The 23,646-nt window shown below is 46.4% G+C and overlaps 1 protein-coding gene across 1 annotated transcript; it reads left to right on the top strand.

Moving 5' to 3' along the window:
* Window positions 1-20,815: 20,815 nt before the first annotated feature.
* On the top strand, window positions 20,816-21,769 carry LOC149442089 (olfactory receptor 1M1-like). The gene has a single exon (XM_089656520.1). It carries the CDS (start codon window positions 20,816-20,818, stop codon window positions 21,767-21,769), a length of 954 nt encoding a protein of 317 aa, XP_089512646.1.
* The last annotated feature ends 1,877 nt before the right edge of the window (window positions 21,770-23,646 follow it).

Here is a 23,646-nt window from a genome sequence, read left to right as displayed (position 1 = left end):
TTCCTACTGAGCCCTGTGCTATGCATTACATACTACTGACCCCCGAACACTTCCCTACTGAGCCCTGTGCTATGCATTACATACTACTGAGCCCCGAACACTTCCCTACTGAGCCCTGTGCTATGCATTACATACTACTGACCTCTGAACACTTCCTTACTGAGCCCTGTGCTATGCATTACATTCTACTGACCCCTGAACACTTCCCTACTGAGCCCTGTGCTATGCATTACATACTACTGACCCCCGAACACTGCTCTACTGAGCCCTGTACTATGCATTACATACTACTGACCCCTGAACACTGCTCTACTGAGCCCTTTACTATGCATTACATACTACTGACCTCTGAACACTTCCCTACTGAGCCCTGTACTATGCATTACATACTACTGACCCCTGAACACTGCTCTACTGAGCCCTGTACTATGCATTACATACTACTGACCCCCGAACACTGCTCTACTGAGCCCTGTGCTATGCATTACATACTACTGACCCCTGAACACTTCCCTACTGAGCCCTGTGCTATGCATTATATACTACTGACCCCTGAACACTGCTCTACTGAGCCCTGTGCTATGCATTACATACTACTGACCCCTGAACACTGCTCTACTGAGCCCTGTGCTATGCATTACATACTACTGACCCCTGAACACTGCTCTACTGAGCCCTGTACCATGCATTACATACTACTGACCCCTGAGAAATGCCCTACTGAGCCCTGTACTGTGCATTACATACTACTGACCCCTGAACACTTCCCTACTGAGCCCTGTACTATGCATTACATACTACTGACCCCTGAACACTGCTCTACTGAGCCCTGTACTATGCATTACATACTACTGACCCCCGAACACTTCCCTAGTGAGCCCTGTGCTATGCATTACATACTACTGACCCCCGAACACTTCCCTACTGAGCCCTGTACCATGCATTACATACTACTGACCCCTGAGAAATGCCCTACTGAGCCCTGTACTGTGCATTACATACTACTGACCCCTGAACACTTCCCTACTGAGCCCTGTACCATGCATTACATACTACTGACCCCTGAAAAATGCCCTACTGAGCCCTGTGCTATGCATTACATACTACTGACCTCCGAACACTGCACTACTGACCTCCGAACACTGCACTACTGAGCCCTGTACTATGCATTACATACTACTGACCCCTGAACACTGCTCTACTGAGCCCTGTGCTATGCATTACATACTACTGACCTCTGAACACTGCTCTACTGAGCCCTATACTATGCATTACATACTACTGACCCCTGAACACTTCCCTACTGAGCCCTGTACTATGCATTACATACTACTGACCCCTGAACACTGCTCTACTGAGCCCTGTACTATGCATTACATACTACTGACCCCCGAACACTTCCCTAGTGAGCCCTGTGCTATGCATTACATACTACTGACCCCCGAACACTTCCCTACTGAGCCCTGTACCATGCATTACATACTACTGACCCCTGAGAAATGCCCTACTGAGCCCTGTACTGTGCATTACATACTACTGACCCCTGAACACTTCCCTACTGAGCCCTGTACCATACATTACATACTAGTGACCCCTGAAAAATGCCCTACTGAGCCCTGTACTATGCAAACCCTATAATTCTAACTACTGACCGCCGGCACTTAGCATTTCTTACTCCTAACCTCTGCACCCTGCGTTACTTACTCCTGACTCCTACATTCTGCATTAATTACTACTGACCCCTGAATTCCACATTACCTACTCCTGATCCCTACACTCTGCATTAATTACTACTGACCCCTGAATTCCACATTACCTACTCCTGATCCCTACACTCTGCATTAATTACTACTGACCCCTAAACTTCACATTACCTACTCCTGATCCCTACACTCTGTGTTAATTACTACTGACCCCTGAATTTCACATTTTCTATTTCTGATCCCTACACTCTGCGTTTATTACTACTGATCCCTGCACTCTACATTACCTACTCCTGTCCCCTACACTATGCAATGCTCATCACTGACCTAAACTCTGTGTTACATACTACTAATTGCTAAACTCAGCATTACTTACTACTGACTCCCAAACCCTACAATTCTTACTCCTGACCCCTACATTCTGTGCTAATTATTACTGACCCCTGAATTCCACATTACCTACTCCTGATCCCTACACTATGCATTAATTACTACTGATCCCTGCACTCTACATTACTTACTCCTGACCCCTACATTCAGCAATGCTCATCACTGACCTCTAAATTCTGTGTTACATACTACTAATCGCTAAACTCAGCATTACTTACAGCTGACTCCCAAACCCTACAATTCTTACTACTGACCTCTGCACTTACTTCTGACCCCTTTATTCTGTGATACTTACTACGGATCCCTACACTTTACATGACATCCTCCAAACTCATAGTACTGACCCTTGAACTGACCCATTACTCCTGACCCCTGCAGCAAGGCTGAATAATGTTGTGTAAGCAAACAAGGCCCTATTACAGAGGACATAATACTGATAGAGGGGGTCCCATCACTCCCTTCTCCAGGTACAGAAAGGTTCTGACAGGACCCTGTTCACAAGGTGGAGGTTTTTTTTGGTGGCGCAAGCTTTGGGTTGGGCTTTTCACACCTCTCTCACCTCATGGAACATGGTGACCTAGCTGAAGAATTCTTTCCTCTGATGTGGAAGTCGGTGGGAACTCTTGGGTTCCAGCAGATGTGTTGTTCTGGAGAATGTTCTTCTATATGCTGATAGTTTTTCTGGTAGAGCGAGCTTTGGGTTGGACTTTTTATTGGCTTTCTCACCTCATATCACAGCATGGAACATGGTGACTCAGCTGAAGACTTATTTCTTCTGATGTGGAAGTCGGTGGAAACTCTCAGATTCCAGCAGACATGTTGTGTTGTTCTGGAGAACGTTCTTCTATCTGCTGATAGTTTTTCTGGTGGAGCGAGCTTTGGGTTGGACTTTTTATTGCCTCTCTCACCTCATATCACAGCATGGAACATGGTGACCCAGTTGAAGATTATTTCCTCTGATGTGGAAGTCGGTGGGAACTATTGGGTTCCAGCAGACGTGTTGTGTTGTTCTGAAGAATGTTCTATCTGCTGATAGTTTTTCTGGTGGAGCGAACTTTGGCTTGGACTTTTTCTTGCCTCTCTCACCTCATATCACAGCATGGAACATGGTGACCAAGTTGAAGATTTCTTTCCTCTGATGTGGAAGTCGTTGGGAACTCTTGGGTTCCAGCAGACGTGTTGTATTGTTCTGGAGAACGTTCTTCTATCTGCTGATAGTTTTTCTGGTGGAGCAAGCTTTGAGTTGGACTTTTTATTGCTTCTCACACCTCATATCACAGCATGGAACATGGTGACCCAGCTGAAGATTTCTTTCCTCTGATGTGGAAGTCGGTGGGAAATCTCGGGTCCCGGCAGACATGTGTTGCGTTGTTCTGGAGAACGTTCTTCTATCTGCTGAGATCTCAACATGAAACCGAAGACACAAGGTGCTCCCTTGTGATCCAAACCATTTACTCGCAAAGCATCTTCAGGCTTCCCATTGATGGCCTCCCGTTGTATGTTCTGCATTTTCTGCTCCTTTTTATGATCTACAAGTACAACTTGGCTTTGGCCTCTGGAGATGGAGCCGAACAAGGTAACCGGGAGGGGGAATTGCTGACAATCAGCGAACTTCATCATCCCAGGAGATGAACTGCTTGTTAGGAGGTTTCAATGTGCTCAGTGCGCAGAAGAAAAATAATTTCCCACTTAATTGGGTGATTATAAAATTTAAATATGATTATCTTAGATGTACTATCTGCTAAACGGGATGGTGAGCACCAAACAGGATCAATGGTTCAGGTGCCTACAATTTAGGTTGCTGGTAGATAGGGATTCTGGGCTGCCCAGGTGAGGAAGGGGTTAACTCAGGATCTGCGTTTTCCCGGGCTTTTCTGGGCTCTTCCTTCCACCCTGTGATGGTTATAAAAAAGGGAGAAGGATCGGTCTGGAGAGAACCGGAGGGCCACATGGGAGAAGAGTGAGAGGCCCGCTGAGCAAGATGTGACCAGGGGCAACCCGCTACAACCACCGTAGGGGAACCTGTACCTACAAAGGACTATGCCACATGGATGGATTTCCACCTGCAAAGGTATGCCTGGGCAGCCTAGGAATAGCTAGTTAGGAACTTAAATCAGAGTGCAGGGTTCAGAAATGTGTTACGTATGGAGTGCAGGGTTTAGGAATGGATTCCGTACAGAGTGCAGGGTTCAGAAATGTGTTACATACAGAGTGTAGGGTTCTGTAATGTGTTACGTATGGAGTGCAGGGTTTAGGAATGGATTCCGTACAGAGTGCAGGGTTCAGGAATGTGTTATGTCCAGAGTGCAGGGTTTAGGAATGGATTCCGTACAGAGTGCAGGGTTCAGGAATGTGTTATGTCCAGAGTGCAGGGTTCTGCACTGTGTTACGCTTAGAGTGCAGGCTTTAGGAATGTGCTGTGTACAGAGTGCAGGGTTCTGCAATGTGTTATGTACAAAGTGCAGGGTTTAGGAGTGTGTTACGTACAGAGTGCAGGGTTTAGGAATGTGTTACGTACAGAGTGCAGGGTTTAGGAATGTGTTACGTACAGAGTGCAGGGTTCAGGAGTGTGTTACGTACAAAGTGCAGGGTTTAGGAATGTGTTACGTACAAAGTGCAGGGTTCAGGAGTGTGTTACGTACAGAGTGCAGGGTTTAGGAATGTGTTACGTACAGAGTGTAGGGTTCTGAAATGTGTTACATGCGAAGTGCAGGGTTTAGGAATGTGCTATGTACAAAGTACAGGGTTCAGAAATGCATTATGTAGAGTGCAGGGTTCAGAAATGTGTTACATACAGAGTGCAGGGTTCAGGAATGTGCTATGTACAAAGTGCAGGGTTCAAGAAAGCATTATGTACAGAGTGCAGGGTTCAGGAATGTGTTACGCTCAGAGTGCAGGGTTCAGGATTGTGCTATGTACAGAGTGTAGGGTTCAGAAATGTGTTAAATACAAAGTGCAGGGTTCAGAAGTGCAGGGTTCAGGAATGTACTATGTACAGAGTGCAGGGTTCAGGAATGCCTTATGTACAGAGTGCAGGGTTCAGGAATGTGATATGTACAGAATGCAGGGTTCAGGAGTGTGCTATGTACAGTGTGCAGGGTTCAGGAGTGCATTATGAACAAAGTGCAGGGTTCAGGAATGCCTTATGTACAGAGTGCAGGGTTCAGGAATGTGATATGTACAGAGTGCAGGGTTCAGGAGTGCATTATGAACAAAGTGCAGGGTTCAGGAGTGTGCTATGTACAGAGTGCAGGGTTCAGGAATGTGCTATGTACAGTGTGCAGGGTTCAGGAATGTGTTACATACAGAGTGCAGGGTTCAGGAATGTGTTATACATAGAGTGCAGGGTTCAGGAATGTATTACATACAGAGCGCAGGGTTTAGGAGTGCATTACATTCAGAGTGCAGGGTTCAGGAGTGTATTACATACAGAGCACAGGGTTTAGGAGTGCATTACATTCAGAGTGCAGGGTTCATAAGTGCATTACATACAGAGTGTAGGGTTGAGGAGTGCGTTACATACAGAGTGCAGGAAGGTGATGCCAAAAAGCACAGGAGGCACTCACAGATCTAGTAAAGTATGTGTAACACCCTCCTAGTTAGCTAGAGGGAGCTAGCTGATTACTTTTTAGTCAGAAGGGCTGAGTAGCAGCTGGGTCAAATTTGAGTCAGGGCTGAGAGGCTCTGCAGATCAGCTCCTCAATACATCCCCCTGCTCTGGACTTTTGGAGAAGATTCTAGAAGCAGTGGGTGGGGGTGAGGATGGTCTGGTCTGCATACTCAAGGAACTCTGACCAATCCCCAAGCAGGAGGCTTCGCATGGGACCAGAGCAGCCCTTAAGTATGACCGAGCCTGCTCAGCCACAGGAGAGTTTAAGTGGAAGATGTGAGGAAGCTGAGATGCAGGAGCCTGGGAAGGGGTCCAGTGGGAAGAGGCCTACCTACAGGCAGGGAGTTGGAAAAGAGGATTGGTCAGCCTCAACGCCCCCCAGAGTGAGGACCACCTGTAGAGCCAGGAAAGGAGCCTGCCCAGCAGAAGGCCTGACGGCAGCCACCTACATAGATCTGATCGCAGGATTGAGACTGAGTAAGTAGTCCTACACCCCCTGGGCCAGTTAAGGGAAAACGAGCACTCTGGTGGGAAACCTGATTAGCTTTTTACCCGGGACTATTTAATTTAAAGTGGCAGGCACTGGATCCCCTTGCCCAGGAATTCCCTCAGGCAGCTGGATACAAAGAGGATTATCTAGGATCTGGGGTGGTACACCAGGAGAGGCTGGAAAGCTCTCCAAGAAGAGTTTCTGCTGTGCAAAGACTTGTACATAGTTGCTAAGGAGTTTGTCCTCGGTTTGCAGTTCCCTTGGGAATCCCATACACCCCTTACCCCATCCAAGTTCAACACCCCTTAATAAAACATAAAACCAAGCTCAAGGACTGTTTACTGACTCTGAATTCAAGTCTGTGGAAAATGTGTGTTGCCTGGCTGTGCAAGACTATAGGGGGACCCAAATTTTCAGCAACACCTTCAGGAGTTACCAGGAAAGGGTGGAACCAAGTCATAAGCCCATAAGCTTGAACAATGGTCTATCCAAGCCACCAAGGAAATGCAAAAGAAGAATCTGGTTCCCCTTTTTGGGGACTATCAGACTCAGTCTTTCTACTGGAAACAGTGGCTGTGAGGTAAATGCACAGAGCACCAACTATATACATACAATGATGGTAAAATTACTTCTGATACAGTGAAGCCAGACAGAGGGATGGAATAACAATTGTCCTGGTTGAGGTGAAAGACTTCAACCAACTTAGGAAGGAAGGAGCCTCTGGGCCTCAACACCACTTTGCCCTGTGTAAGACCAAAAATCGTTCTTTACAGGACAAAGTCAAGAGTTCAGACACAGGCCTCACAGAGGTGAGGGCAACAAGGAAAGCAACCATTAGAGGAATGCTTGAAAAGGGGAATATACCTGATCCAGTCCAAAAGACAGTTTGTGACGTGACGAGAGAGACAAATGTAAATCCCACAGAGTCAAAGTTGATCTCACGGGGGAGCTTCATCAGATACACCCTGTATAAAAATCCTAATCAAAGAATTGGAGGTCAGCGGTCTTGAAGCAAGATCGCAAGCAATGAGATTCGATCCTTGATGGTACTAAGGGACAAATGCTGAGGCCTGATCGCAAAAGGTTCAGGATTCATCCCAGAGAGTTTTTCCAGAAATTAAAGTTTCTTTCTTCGCACCAGGAGAAGTGAGCCTTCCATGTGCAACGATAGATCTAGCAGGGGGTAGTCTTCCTAGCTTTTAGCATGGTGAGAATCACCAATTTAAAAACAAAACTGTCCCTCGAGACCTGGGCTTCAACAGCCATGGTGTTGAAGTAAGTGACCATAGTGGTACACCAAGCCTGGAACAGATCTTGAGCTCATTGAGCATCAGCCAGGAGACTAATTAGGTCCTCCAGATCAGGTCCTCCAACCTCCTTATGAGCTTTGTTGCCCTTCTCTGGACTCTCTCCAGTTCCAACACATCATCCCTGAGGACTGTTGACCAGAACTGGACGGCATACTCAATATGAGGCCAAACCAGTTTTATTCTCTCAATCTCAACCATGTGAAACAAATTAGGAAGGCTTTTCAGAGGACATGATCTTCTGCCATAGGATCTTTGTAGCTGGAGACAAACCTGTTTAATTTGTTGCTGAAGTTGGAGGACAGGAGATTCACATCTAATGTCCCCCATCTGTAATGCAGGTCCTAGAACATATCCAGGTGTAGGACCCATTGACTCGGATCCAGACTCTGAAAGTTGATGAAGGCAACCTCTGTGTTGTCCACCCCTGGGATGTAAGAGGCAGACAAAAATGAAAAGTGAAGTTCTGGAAACAAAATAATACTTTTTATTTCTCTTGCCATGGTAAGACTTCTGACTCCCCCTGATTATTGATATACACTACTGCTGTTGTGCTGTCCAACCGAATCTGGACCGGATGGCCCTTCAGCCAGGAGAATGTTGACCAGGACATGGGATTCCTCCAATGACCAAGTTCTCTACACCAACAAGGTGTCTAGGACTCTTCTTCTGTCCATCAGGCTGGCATTTGCTTTGAGGAACTTCCAAGAGATCGGGTTAAAGCCATACTCAAGAGATTCATTTAGGAGTCACCAGGTCAGAGATGACATGACCCTTGATGTCAGGAGAAACAGGTTGTTTAAAAACGGAACCGATTTGACCCACAGGATGTTGCATCATACTGATTGTGTCTCTGTTGACATGTCTCTGGTGGTGTCAGTACGGTACTGATTGTGTCTCTGTGGGCATGTTTCTGGTGGTGTCAGTACAGTACTGATTGTGTCTCTGTGGACATGTTTCTGGTGGTGTCAGTACGGTACTGATTGTGTCTCTGTGGACATGTTTCTGGTGGTGTCAGTACAGTACTGATTGTGTCTCCGTGGACATGTTTCTGGTGGTGTCAGTACAGTACTGATTGTGTCTCTGTGGGCATGTTTCTGGTGGTGTCAGTACAGTACTGATTGTGTCTCTGTGGACATGTTTCTGGTGGTGTCAGAATGGTACTGATTGTGTCTCTGCAGACATGTTTCTGGTGGTGTCAGTATGGTACTGATTGTGTCTCTGCGGACATGTTTCTGGTGGTGTCAGTACAGTACTGATTGTGTCTCTGTGGACATGTTTCTGGGGGTGCCAGTATAGTACTGATTGTGTCTCTGTAGACATGTTTCTGGTGGTGTCAGTAAAGTACGGATTGTGTCTCCATGGTCATGTTTCTGGTGGTGTAATTCCAGTACTGATTTTGTCTCTGCGGACATGTTTCTGGTGGTGTCAGTATGGTACTGATTGTGTCTCTGCGGACATGTTTCTGGTGGTGTCAGTACAGTACTGATTGTGTCTCTGTGGACATGTTTCTGGTGGTGCCAGTATAGTACTGATTGTGTCTCTGTGGACATGTTTCTGGTGGTGTCAGTAAAGTACGGATTGTGTCTCCATGGTCATGTTTCTGGTGGTGTAATTCCAGTACTGATTTTGTCTCTGCGGACATGTTTCTGGTGGTGTCAGTACGGTACTGATTGTGTCTCTGTGGACATGTTTCTGGTGGTGTCAGTACAGTACTGATTGTGTCTCTGTGGACATGTTTCTGGTGATTTCAGTACAGTACTGATTGTGTTTCTGGACATGTTTCTGATTGTTACTATATTCATTTTGTTTTGATTCCTCCAATGACCAAGTTCTCTACACCAACAAGGTGTCTAGGACTCTTCTTCTGTCCATCAGGCTGGCATTTGCTTTGAGGAACTTCCAAGAGATCGGGTTAAAGCCATACTCAAGAGATTCATTGAGGAGTCACCAGGTCAGAGATGACGTGACCCTTGATGTCAGGAGAAACAGGTTGTTTAAAAACGGAACCAATTTGACCCACAGGATGTTGCATCATACTGATTGTGTCTCTGTTGACATGTCTCTGGTGGTGTCAGTACGGTACTGATTGTGTCTCTGTGGACATGTTTCTGGTGGTGTCAGAACGGTACTGATTGTGTCTCTGCGGACATGTTTCTGGTGGTGTCAGTACGGTACTGATTGTGTCTCTGTGGACATGTTTCTGGTGGTGTTAGTACAGTACTGATTGTGTCTCTGTGGACATGTTTCTGGTGGTGCCAGTATGGTACTGATTGTGTCTCTGTGGACATGTTTCTGGTGGTGTCAGTAAAGTATGGATTGTGTCTCCATGGTCATGTCTCTGGTGGTGTTAGTACAGTACTGATTGTGTCTCTGTGGGCATGTTTCTGGTGGTGTCAGAACGGTACTGATTGTGTCTCTGCGGACATGTTTCTGGTGGTGTCAGTACGCTACTGATTGTGTCCCTGTGGACATGTTTCTGGTGGTGTCAGTACAGTACTGATTGTGTCTCTGCGGACATGTTTCTGGTGGTGTCAGTACAGTACTGATTGTGTCTCTGCGGACATGTTTCTGGTGGTGTCAGTACAATACTGATTGTGTCTCTGTGGACATGTTTCTGGTGGTGTCAGTACGGGACTGATTGTGTCTCTGTGGACATGTTTCTGGTGGTGTCAGTGCGGGACTGATTGTGTCTCTGTGGACATGTTTCTGGTGGTGTTAGTACAGTACTGATTGTGTCTCTGTAGACATGTTTCTGGTGGTGTCAGTACGGTACTGATTGTGTCTCTGTGGACATGTTTCTGGTGGTGTCAGTACAGTACTGATTGTGTCTCTGTGGGAATGTTTCTGGTGGTGTCAGTACGGTACTGATTGTGTCTCTGTGGACATGTTTCTGGTGGTGTCAGTACAGTACTGATTGTGTCTCTGTGGGCATGTTTCTGGTGGTGTCAGTACAGTACTGATTGTGTCTCTGTGGACATGTTTCTGGTGGTGTCAGAATGGTACTGATTGTGTCTCTGCGGACATGTTTCTGGTGGTGTCAGTATGGTACTGATTGTTTCTCTGTAGACATGTTTCTGGTGGTGTCAGAATGGTACTGATTGTGTCTCTGCGGACATGTTTCTGGTGGTGTCAGTACAGTACTGATTGTGTCTCTGTGGACATGTTTCTGGTGGTGCCAGTATAGTACTGATTGTGTCTCTGTAGACATGTTTCTGTTGGTGTCAGTAAAGTACGGATTGTGTCTCCATGGTCATGTTTCTGGTGGTGTAATTCCAGTACTGATTTTGTCTCTGTAGACATGTTTCTGGTGGTGTCAGTACGGTACTGATTGTGTCTCTGTGGACATGTTTCTGGTGGTGTCAGTACAGTACTGATTGTGTCTCTGTGGACATGTTTCTGGTGATTTCAGTACAGTACTGATTGTGTTTCTGGACATGTTTCTGATTGTTACTATATTCATTTTGTTTTGATTCCTCCAATGACCAAGTTCTCTACACCAACAAGGTGTCTAGGACTCTTCTTCTGTCCATCAGGCTGGCATTTGCTTTGAGGAACTTCCAAGAGATCGGGTTAAAGCCATATTCAAGAGATTCATTGAGGAGTCACCAGGTCAGAGATGACGTGACCCTTGATGTCAGGAGAAACAGGTTGTTTAAAAACGGAACCAATTTGACCCACAGGATGTTGCATCATACTGATTGTGTCTCTGTTGACATGTCTCTGGTGGTGTCAGTACGGTACTGATTGTGTCTCTGTGGACATGTTTCTGGTGGTGTCAGTACAGTACTGATTGTGTCTCTGTGGTCATGTTTCTGGTGGTGTCAGTACGGTACTGATTGTGTCTCTGTGGACATGTTTCTGGTGGTGTCAGAACGGTACTGATTGTGTCTCTGTGGACATGTTTCTGGTGGTGTCAGTATGGTACTGATTGTGTCTCTGTGGACATGTTTCTGGTGGTGTTAGTACAGTACTGATTGTGTCTCTGTGGACATGTTTCTAGTGGTGCCAGTACAGTACTGATTGTGTCTCTGTGGACATGTTTCTGGTGGTGTCAGTAAAGTATGGATTGTGTCTCCATGGTCATGTCTCTGGTGGTGTTAGTACACTACTGATTGTGTCTCTGTGGGCATGTTTCTGGTGGTGTCAGTACGGTACTGATTGTGTCTCTGCGGACATGTTTCTGGTGGTGTCAGTACGCTACTGATTGTGTCCCTGCGGACATGTTTCTGGTGATGTCAGTACAGTACTGATTGTGTCTCTGCGGACATGTTTCTGGTGGTGTCAGTACAGTACTGATTGTGTCTCTGTGGACATGTTTCTGGTGGTGTCAGTACAATACTGATTGTGTCTCTGTGGACATGTTTCTGGTGGTGTCAGTACAGTACTGATTGTGTCTCTGTGGACATGTTTCTGGTGGTGTCAGTACGGGACTTATTGTGTCTCTGTGGACATGTTTCTGCTGGTGTTAGTACAGTACTGATTGTGTCTCTGTAGACATGTTTCTGGTGGTGTCAGTACAGTACTGTTGTGTCTCTGTGGACACGTTTCTGGTAGTGTCAGTACAGTACTGATTGTGTCTCTGTGGACATGTTTCTGTTGGTGTTAGTACAGTACTGATTGTGTCTCTGTGGACATGTTTCTGGTGGTGTCAGTAAAGTATGGATTGTGTCTCTGTGGACATGTTTCTGGTGGTGTCAGTACAGTACTGATTGTGTCTCTGTGGACATGTTTCTGGTGGTGTCAGTACAGTACTGATTGTGTCTCCGTGGACATGTTTCTGGTGGTGTCAGTATAGTACTGATTGTGTCTCTGTGGACATGTTTCTGGTGGTGTCAGTACAGTACTGATTGTGTCTCTGTTGACATGTTTCTGGTGATGTCAGTACAGTACTGATTGTGTCTCTGTGGACATGTTTCTGGTGGTGTCAGTACAGTACTGATTGTGTCTCTGTGGACATGTTTCTGGTGGTGTCAGTATAGTACTGATTGTGTCTCTGTGGACATGTTTCTGGTGGTGTCAGTACAGTACTGATTGTGTCTCTGTTGACATGTTTCTGGTGATGTCAGTACAGTACTGATTGTGTCTCTGTGGACATGTTTCTGGTGATTTCAGTACAGTACTGATTGTGTCTCTGTGGACATGTTTCTGGTGGTGTCAGTACAGTACTGATTGTGTCTCTGTGGACATGTTTCTGGTGGTGTCAGTATAGTACTGATTGTGTCTCTGTGGACATGTTTCTGGTGGTGTCAGTACAGTACTGATTGTGTCTCTGTTGACATGTTTCTGGTGATGTCAGTACAGTACTGATTGTGTCTCTGTGGACATGTTTCTGGTGGTGTCAGTACAGTACTGATTGTGTCTCTGTGGACATGTTTCTGGTGGTGTCAGTATAGTACTGATTGTGTCTCTGTGGACATGTTTCTGGTGGTGTCAGTACAGTACTGATTGTGTCTCTGTTGACATGTTTCTGGTGATGTCAGTACAGTACTGATTGTGTCTCTGTGGACATGTTTCTGGTGATTTCAGTACAGTACTGATTGTGTTTCTGGACATGTTTCTGATTGTTACTATGTTCATTTTGTTTTGATTTAATATCTTGCTAGTATTAATAGTATTAGTATCCCTCAAGGTTCTGTCCTTGGACCCCTTCTCTTCTCCATCTACTACTCCTCCCTTGGCCAACTGATACACTCTCACGGCTTCAATTACCATCTATATGCTGATGTTACTGACCACTGCCAGCCATAAATGAGAACCTTCAACGCTCCGTGACATCGCTGTCCCAAGGGCAACCTGTAATAAATATTTATCCGCCACACAAGGTTTTTATAGAAAAAATAAATAAAATTGAGCCAAATCCCATATAATTTACCTTTAATGAAAACATAAAACGGATCTCACTGATATAAAAAAATAAATCCTTAGACACAGGGACAGAAACCTCGCCAGTGAAATGCATTCCTCCCGGGATGACGTCTCTGAGGTCTTTTAGAGTAACTAATGAGCAATTTCATGGTTTCCGTGTCTGGCAGATGGAAGCCACCAGGGATGTCGTTCTGTATCTGCTTCTCTATAAATAGTCATCATGGGGCAGGGAGAGTAGAATATTGGGGACCGGAGCCTGGACACCGTCCATTACAGCTGGAATTTGGAGGTCAGTAGGTGGGGTATGGCGCAATTCAGCGTACGATGGAGTTTAGGCAAAACCCAAGTTTGGACCTAACCCAAGCTCATCACCATTCATGATAACCATTCGCTTTCTCTATACTTTTCCATTTCCTAAGCATGTCCTACTGGAGATCTCCCGTTCCTGTTGCTCGTGCATCATAAAACTCTAAAGCCAAAACCTTTTTTTTTTATGTTAAAGAGGTTTTCATTCAAGGTTTGAAGATACATACAGAAAAAAATACGAACAAAGGAGCCACAATTGGGTCAAGTAATGGTGACACACATAGGCTCATAATAGCATTTGCAACACAGTTGTGGAAGAGAGGAGCATCGAGACACCCTAAATTAGACAAGGGAAAAGCTACTCTGGTGTGGTGGGCATTGCTGGAACAAGGTCATTCAGTGCCCAGGGCAAAGATTCCAAACTTCAACCCCTCCCCCGTTCATGATGTGCAAGCTTAGAGGATCCACGCCCAGCAGTCTCCCGCCTGTCAAAATCACTGCCGATGTCAGGAAGGTGCCCCCATCCCATCAGTAAACCATTGTGCCCAGGGCAGCCACCCCTCCAGCCACCCCTTGTCCCAGCTCTGGTGGTAGGTATAGGGTAGAAAGGGAAAGGGGGGAAGGATGGGGAGGGAATATGGATGCAGGGGTAGGGAAAGGGGACAGGGAGAAGGAAGGTAGTAAGGCAAGGACAAAACAAAGGGTAGGAACTATCAATGGATACCAGTCGTTGCAAAAATCTAAGATGTATCAGGTCAGCAAGAAGCAACCAGATGTGGACTGACCATACAGGCAGTCGGGCACTGCCCGAGGTCTCGGGGTTAGTAGAGGGCCCCATGAAAAGCCCCTGGTACCTTTTATAGGCTTTTTTTGAGTGTGGGAGAGGACACAGGGGCCCCATGATCGATTTTTGCCCGGGGCCCCATGAGTTGTCAGTCCGCCCCTGGAAGCAACTGAACACTTAGGGAATGATTTACTAAAACCGAAGGGTGCAAAATCTGGTGCAGCTCTGCATGGAAACCAATCAGCTTCCAAGTTTTATGGCCAAAGCTTAACTGAACAAGCTGAAGCTGGAGGCTGATTGGCTCCCATGAACAGCTGCACCAGATTTTGCACTCTCCCGTTTTAGTAAATCCCCCTCCTTAGGGTGTTTTAACCATAGTGACCCCGAAGAGTGACTTTTTTTTAATAATTCAAGTTATTACGGGCAATCATCTTCTCCGTTTCGTATTGAAAGTTCAGATCATGAATGGTGTTTCTCAAAGAAGGTTGGACAAGGGAGGCCCATAGCCTAGTGATATTCACCTTTGAGAGAGCAGAGAGGGGCGCCAGACTAAGTGCAGCATTAATCGTGGCAATTTTTTGCAAGATTACAATTGGCAACTCGCTAGAGTTATGGACATTAAGAGCATGTCACCCGTGACGTGGTGCAAAGGAATCCCGGGAGCCGGCGGAGGACAAGAGGAGTCCTGGAGTCTTGCTGGTAGCTGGAAACGGATCTCCTGGAGCGGCCGGCAGCCGTGGGGAACAAGCTTGGAACGCAAATGGCACAGGGGCGTCACGTCAGACTTTGGATTGTGGTGACGTAAAGTGGGTGGTAACGCGTTTCGAAGTGGAGCTTCTTCCTCAGATATTCACCTTTGCAGCAAGTAGTAAATGAATAATAATCGATCTAGAGCTGGGTGGAAGTCCCTCTACACCAATGTGTAGTACGGCTAGGGCAGGATATGAGGGTACAGGTGCACCTACTGGTTAGGGCAGGGCTTTTTTTTTCAGGGGGAATGTGGGGGAACCTCCAGCACTGAGTGTATGTAATGGCAGGGGGGGGTGCTGGAAGGTCTATTAAGGCTGGCTACTGCAGTGCTGGGGGATCTATTGTTTGCTTGAGGGTCTGTTGTTGCCCGTGGGGGAATCTGATGTTGCTGGGAAGTCTTATGTTGCTGGGGGGGGTCAATTGCTGCTGGGAGGGATCTACTGTTGAGGGAGTGGTCTATTGATGCTGGCTGCTGGGAGATTTATTGTCGCTAGCAGGGGTCTGTTGTCACTGGTGTGGATTTATTGTTGTTAGGGGGGAGGGTTGTTTTGTTTCAGAAGATCTGTTGTTGCCTAGGGGGGTCTATTGTTGCTGCTGGAGGGGTGTCTATTGGTCCTGGCCTTTCTTGTTATCAGTAACAAATTATACAAATTACTTAATTCGAAAAAATTATACTAGTACATTAAGGTGGGGAGGGGGTGGAGCCAAGGGATTGTACTCGGAGGTGGGCTGGGGGTGGAGAGAGGGAGGGACTCAGAAGGCGGGCACTGCACCTCTTCTCTGAGCAAAAACGCCCTGGATTAGGGTAAATATTTGCTGCCAGTAAGAGCCAAGGGAGTTACAGAACCATATGGGCGAGAAAGCCTGTTTCACCGCATTGCGTCCGGCAAGTTGGGAGCCAATCAGGATACATTTTAGCTAGCTTGTAGGGGGTTAGATACCAGCGGTGAGTAGTTTTCTGGAAAGGTTCCCAATGGTTGGAGCAGTGTGAGGCTGCGCGGAGCAAACGCCTTGTGCACCATGGAGGTAGAGAATGTTCCAACCGGCTCTGGTTCCCACCTATGTATTTCTGCTCTCTGAAAAGCCGAGCAGCTAATATTCACGAGGGAGTGGAATAATGAGATTCCTTTCTTAGGGTATCTGATGCTAGTATAGATCTGGTGAACGGGTTGGGGAGCATTACATCCAATGGAAGTTTAGAGGGTTCAAGCGATATTTTCAGGTAAAAGCACCCAAGCTTGAAGGAGACCAAAGAGCTTGAGGGTTTAATTTGAGTAGAGATCATGTAAGATTCGGGTATAGGTAAAAGCACCCAAGCTTTTGAAGCGTATTCTGCTTGGAGGACACCAAAGGGCTTGAGGGTTTCATTCGAGTAGACATTGTGTAAGTACTGAATACTCTGGGCATGCCAATGTTGGATATTCAAGTCCAAGATAGATTGCTGTAGCAATTCTATAGGTAAGGGGATTGTACATGTTGGAAACGGGGTATGAGGGCTTGCAAAAGGTTCAAGTCAGGCTTTGACTGAAGGCTCGTCTACATAGGGTGGTGGCCAAAACCTTTTTTTTTTTCATTTTGGATAGGGTTAAAACCCCTGTTGGTCTTTTTTGCCAACTGTGTCACTTTGGAATTTTTTTTGTAGGAACAGGAAGTAGGAGGAGATCTCTGCAGGTGTCCCCATTGGAAGATTTCCCCTTCTGGTAACAATTTTGAATTTCCAATCACTTTCCATTTTGGTGACTGTGTACAGTGGATGAATCTTCCCCGATGGGACACAGAAAGTAATAGGAACCTGACAGTGGGACAGTCTAAACCAGCCTTTCTCAACCAGGGTGCCCATGCACCCTGGGGTGCCTTGAGGTTTCTTCAGGGGTGCCTTGAGGTTTCTACAGGGGTGCCTTGAGGTTTCTTCAGTGGTGCCTTGAGGTTTCTTCAGGGGTGCCTTGAGGTTTCTTCAAGGGTGCCTTGAGGTTTCTACAGGGGTGCCTTGAGGTTTCTTCAGTGGTGCCTTGAGGTTTCTTCAGGGGTTCCTTGAGGTTTCTTCAAGGGTGCCTTGGGGTTTTCTACAGGGGTGCCTTGAGGTTTCTTCAGAGGTACCTTGAGGTTTTTTCAGGGGTGCCTTGGCAAAATGTCTAACAATTGACCAAAACTTGTATAGAAGGCAGCAGATGGAACAAGCCAGCCTTTTAGATGCACAAAGCCACAGGTTTTCATTGTGCACCATTGCGGCCTTCTAGTCGCTGCCATCCTGACAACCAATGAAATCAGTTGATAAGGAGGATATCAGCTGCCTGCACAGCAGACTAGTTTGACCCTTCCCTGCCCCTCTCCATCAGTGCTGGGGTCACATTAGCTCAGTGATGGATAAAAACTGAAGGAGAGGAGAAACAATGGAATACTAGTCAGTACCAGTGTTTGCTTTGGAAGAATAAATCCTCTCCAATGTTGGGTGTCCTACATGTGTGGATGGTGCTGTGTTATATAAAACTATTAGAATAGGTTTTCATATTTTTGTATGGGGTGTCTCAAGACTGTCCATCATTTTAGAGGGTGCCTCAAGACTGTCCATCATTTAGGGGGTGCCTCAAGACTGTCCATCATTTAGGTGGTGCCTCAAGACTGTCCATCATTTAGGGGGTGCCTCAAGACTGTCCATCATTTATGGGGGTGCCTCAAGACTGTCCATCATTTAGGGGGTGCCTCAAGACTGTCCATCATTTAGGGAGTGCCTCAAGACTGTCCATCATTTAGGAGGTGCCTCAAGACTGTCCATCATTTTAAAGGGTGCCTTGACTGAAAAAAAGGTTGAGAAACACTGGTCTAACCAAAAACTACAAAAAAGTTCATACTACAGTTGATCCACTTGGAACGAGATGATGTCCGCCCTATAAAAAATGATTTATTTATTTATAATATTCTAAATAAAGTGCCATCATTACGGAGTGGGTTCCAAATAGGCAATGTTAACAGATTTATGTCCAAGTTCATACAGGCAAATTTTTTTATTTTTGAAACCATAATGCATTGCAGAGTTGTTGTTTAGGGGTTTTCATTTGTTGGTTTTATAATTTTTTTTTTATTTTAGGTTGAACTGATGTTATTTTAAGCAGCAAAAATAAATAAATAAATAAATAAATAAATAAATAAATAATAATGTGGCTTTTGTTTGAGGGGGTTGTAGTTTGGGGGTTTTCATTTCTTTTTAGGGTTTTAATTTTTTTTTTATTTTATGCTGATAAAATAAACGTTAGGGGTCACTATTTTCCACCATCATGGCTCAGTATTATTTTTTTGGAGGGTAAATGAGCACTCACACGTGCAAAGGGGCCTCTAGCATAAAACTCCTGATATGTTGCCGTGCCCAGGTGTCGTAGGTGGCACTTACAAATTCCTAAATATACAAATACTTAAACGTACTTATACGTACAAATACGTAAAAATACTGTATGTGTATGTACTTATGGAAACGCCAATGGTCCTTTGTAGTGGCGTGTACCCACACATTGGCATATGACAAATTCTCCAAAGCAAGAGAGTGTAGACATTTACACAAGTACAAGCATGTATAGCCATGCACTTCTATGGCTGGTTGTACGCAGCGCCTGTGGTTTCCTGGGCATGGGAAAACACTAAGAGTTTTACACTACAACTCCCTTGTACCTGCAAAAATCCCAATGCATGCACCCTAGGGTTAGGGTTTAGGGATTAGGGTTAGCAGTTAGGGGTTGGGGATTAGGGTTAGGGGTTGTGGGTTCAGGTTAGGGTTAGAAGTTGGGGATTAGGGTTAGCAGTTGGGGGTTTAGGTTAGGGATTAGGGTTAGCGGTTAGGGGTTTAGGTTATGGGTTAAGGATTAGGGTTAGCAGTTAGGGATTGGGGGTTAGGGATTAGGGTTAGCAGTTAGGGGTTAAGGTTCTGGGTTAGGGTTGGGGTTAAGGATTTGATTTAGGGGTTAGAGGTTAAGGTTTGGCTTTAAGGCATGGTGTTAGGCTTGGGGGTTAGGGGTTATGGCTGGGGTTAAGGGTTGGGGTTAAGGTCATGGGTTAGGAATAGGGGTTATGGCTAGGGTTAAGGGTTGGCATTAAGGTTAAGGGTTGGGGTTAGGATTAGAGGTTAGGGTTGGAGTTAAGGTCAGGCATTAGGCTTGGGGGTTAGGGTTAGGGGTTATGGATGGGGTTAAGGGTTGGGGTTAGTATTAGAGGTTAGGGTTGGGGTTAGGGTCAGGGGTTAGGTTTAGGGGTTACGGCTAGGGTTAAGGTTTGGCGTTAGGGTTAAGGGTTGGGATTAAGGTCAGGGGTTAGGGGTTGGGGTTAGGGGTTATGGCTGGGGTTAGGATTAGAAGTTAGGGTTGGGGTTAAGGTCAGGGGTTAGGGGTTGGGGTTAGGGGTTATGGCTGGGGTTAAGGGTTGGGGTTAGGATACAGTGTTGTGTGTTGATTTACTTTTTTTGTGAATTAGTGACTAGGGTATTATGTAACACCTACTCATTTATGTGGAGGGGGTGCATATCTGGGGGCCTCTTTGTTTTAAAGGGAGCTTGAAGATTTTTATGAGTCCCTCCCTTGACAGAATTCCACATCCACTGAACCAGAATCGTGGGGACAAGGTACTTTGCTGGGGGAAACAGGTATGAGACCCACCTGAAAGGGTTGGATATATGCAGTGGTGGGTGACCAGTGAATTGGTGGAGTTATAAGATACAGGACTACTTTCAGGTCATTACAGAGGACAAGGGGGCACTTTTTACGTCTGGAGGAAAGGTTTTACCTCCACAAATTCTTCTTCATAGTAAGAGCTGTGAAAATCTGGACTCCTTCAAAAGCTGGTTGTGACCAGCTCAGTAGATTGGATAAAAAAAAAAGCCTGGATTCTTTCCTAAAGAGTAGTTGATCCAGGGAATATTCATTTGCCTCCTGGGGAAACAGGAAGGAATTCTATTTTCCCCAACTGGAATGAATTGGATAAAGCTTTATTGGGTTTTCATGCCTTCTTTTGTATCAACTGTGGGCATAGGATTGTGTATATGGAAGTATTTTCATTGGTTGAACCAGATGGACCCATGTCTTTTTTTCAACCTGACTAACTATGTGACTAGTGACCATGGCCGGGACAAGGGGTGGGAATGAGGGGCAGCTGCCCTGGGCACAGTGGTGGGGGCTCCATCTTGCCACACAGTCCTGATAATTGGTTGACAACAAGTGGGCCAAGGCTTGATGCTTCACAGTGCACATGTGCAACTTCCTTCAGGCTTCTAGAAAGCAGTTGGCAGAGCAAGGACAACGCACGCTAACCATGGGCAGCTGGAGCAAGTCAGCACAGAATGGGCGCAGGGTGGCACACCCATTTCATGTCATACATTGTCATACATTAGCAGTAAGGGGGGACCATAATTCCACATCCTTGCCCTGGGCGCTGGATGAACCTGTCTCGATATTGCTAGTGACAGAATCACTATAAGTAAAGTTATTTATTAATAAGTGGATTATTAAAACACAACATAAGATTCCACATTTAAAAATATTTATGTAAATAGTTTCCTTTCAAAGTTGTAATTGCAATCTCTAAAGGCTGGCCGACTTTTTGTTCATTTCAGATCTGAATGGAAAACCCATGGCAGCTCTTAACCGGTCGGATGTCCTGGAGTTCATCCTCATTGGTTTCCCGGGTCTTCCAGAAAAGTTCTACTCTCTAGTCTCCGTATCGTTCTTTCTAGTATATAACATTTCCCTCCTCGCCAATTTACTTGTGGTGGTGTTACTTTTAGTCAAGCAGCATCTCCACCAGCCCATGTATGTCATCATTGGAAACTTGTCCGTTTCTGACCTACTTTTTGACACGTTGACCTTGCCAAAAGCCATCTCCAAGTATTGGTTCGGAGACGGCTCCTTGTCCTACACCGCGTGCTTCATACAAATGTTTTTTGTCCATTTTCTGGGAACTCTTGATTCCTACATCGTCATGGTGATGGCCATTGACCGATATATTGCCATTTGTAAACCTCTCCGATACCATTCAATTATCAGCAACAGATTGGTGGCCATCATCTGCCTCGCCTTCTGGATTTTTGCAGCAATCATTGGCTTGTCTGTCATAGCATCAGGTTTATTGCTCCCTTTCCGTGGCACCAACAGAGTCAAGAGCTGCTTCTGCTCTTTCAACCCAGTGGCTGTTTTATCATCCATAGATTCGGTTTCATCCAGAAGTACGAGGTTTGTTGTTGCCATGATATCGCATCTGTGTCCATTGTCCTTCATCGTCTATTCCTACATCATAATCATCCAGAAGATCTGCTCCTCAAGCCGAACGGAGAACTGGAGGAAGGCCTTCTACACATGTACCACTCATTGGTTGGTTATTGGGTTGTATTTCATCCCTCGACTGACGGTCCACACATATAACCAGCTACAACTCATCCCCAACGCCGATCTTGATGTTTTTCTGATTTGTCTGTACACTTTTGTTCCACATTTCACCAGCCCCATCATATTCTGTCTGAGGACCAAGGAAATAAAGAGAACTCTTGGCAAAATATTCAAATGGCACATTCGTAATAATAAATATTAAAGTGAACTCAGAATGGTTTCTGGTGGGTTTTATTTTATGAAAGTTCACAAGTTTAATCATTGAAATCTGAATTTTTTTTTTGTTTCATTTTTTTCATTCAAAAATAGTTTTCAGTGGCTATAAAACAATGAATGGGACATTTACCTGCGCATGCACGCTGATGTGTTTTCCTGAATACAAACGTTACAGCGTTGTTGCGCTGCACATCGATGCATGTCCATTGTCAAGCTGCATTGGCATTCCATTTAACCAGTTCCAGTCCGGGCCAGTTTTGACGTTCCTCTCCTACGTGTAACCATCAGCATTTAGAAAAAACAACTTAGAACATGATGTATTTTTTAAGCAGAGGCCCTAGAGAATAAAATGGGAAGGCCCCTTGTACAGCAACCACAAGAGGATGTTGAGGTAGGAGAGCCTGATCCTTGTGGTAGTCTGCAGGAGTAGCCGACACCTCGCTGGATTGAGGACCAGAGTGAAGCAGTTGGCAGATGTCACAGCAGAGCAGGCTAGTGGCAGTAGGTAGCACAGCAGAGCAGTCTAGTGGCAGGTGGCTGGCAGAAGACAGATGGCACAGCAGAGCAGGCTGGTGGCAGTAGGTAGAACAGCAGAGCAGGAAGGTGGCAGACACGCTGGCAGCAGACAGGTGGCACAGCAGGGCAGGCTGGTATGGCAGGCTGGCAGCAGACAAGTGGCACAGCAGAGCAGGGTGGTAAGAGTGGCTGGCAACAGATGGGTGGCACAGCAGAGCAGGCTGGTAAGACAGGCTAGCAGCAGACAGGTGGCACAGCAAATCAGGCTGGTAAGACAGGCTGGCATCAGACAGGTGGCACAGCAGAGCAGGCTGATAAGGCAGGCTGGCAGCAGACAGGTAGCACAGCAGAGAAGGCTGGTAAGGCAGGCTGGCAACAGACAGGTGGAACAGCAGAGCAGGCTGGTAGGGGAACCTAGCAGCAGACAGGTGGAACAGCAGAGCAGGCTGGTAAGGAAGGCTGGCAGCAGACAGGTGGCACAGCAGAGCAGGCTGGTAAGGAAGGCTGGCAGCAGACAGGTGGAACAGCAGAGCAGGATAGTAAGGCAGGCTGGCAACAGACAGGTGGCACAGCAGAGCAGGCAGGTAAGGCAGGCTGGCAACAGACAGATGGCACAGCAGAGCAGGCAGGTAAGGCAGGCTGGCAACAGACAGATGGCACAGCAGAGCAGACTGGTAAGGCAGGCTGGCAGCAGACAGGTGGAACAGCAGAGCAGGATGGTAATTCTGGCTTGCAACAGACAGGTGGCACAGCAGAGTAGGCTGGTAAGGCAGGCTGGCAACAGACAGATGGCACAGCAGAGCAGGCTGGTAAGGCAAGCTGGCAGCAGACAGGTGGAACAGCAGAGCACTCTGGTAATTGAGGCTGGCAGCAGACAGGTGATACAGCAGAGCAGGCTGGTAAAGCAGGCTGGCAGCAGACAGGTGGCACAGCAGAGCAGGCTGGTAAGGTAGGCTGGCAGCAGACAGGTGGAACAGCAGAGCAGGTCGGTAATTCAGGCTGGCAACAGACAGGTGGAACAGCAGAGCAGGATAGTAAGGCAGACTGGAAACAGACAGGTGGCACAGCAGGGCAGGCTGGTAAGGCAGGCTGGCAACAGACAGGTGGAACAGCAGGGCAGGATGGTAATTGAGGCTGGCAGCAGACAGGTGGTACAGCAGAGCAGGCTGGTAAAGCAGGCTGGCAGCAGACAGGTGGCACAGCAGAGCAGGCTGGTAAGGCAGGCTGGCAGCAGACAGGTGAAACAGCAGAGCAGGCTGGTAATTCAGGCTGGCAGCAGACAGGTGGCACAGCAGAGCAGGATAGTAAGGCAGGCTGGCAGCAGACAGGTGGCACAGCAGAGCAGGC

Source organism: Staurois parvus, unplaced genomic scaffold (genome assembly GCF_062004578.1).
Source record: "Staurois parvus isolate SC_StPar_1 unplaced genomic scaffold, SC_StPar_1.0 ptg000913l, whole genome shotgun sequence".
Taxonomy (NCBI): domain Eukaryota; kingdom Metazoa; phylum Chordata; class Amphibia; order Anura; family Ranidae; genus Staurois; species Staurois parvus.
Note: the sequence above shows the minus strand (reverse complement) of the source record. Positions and strands in the feature narration are given on the sequence as shown.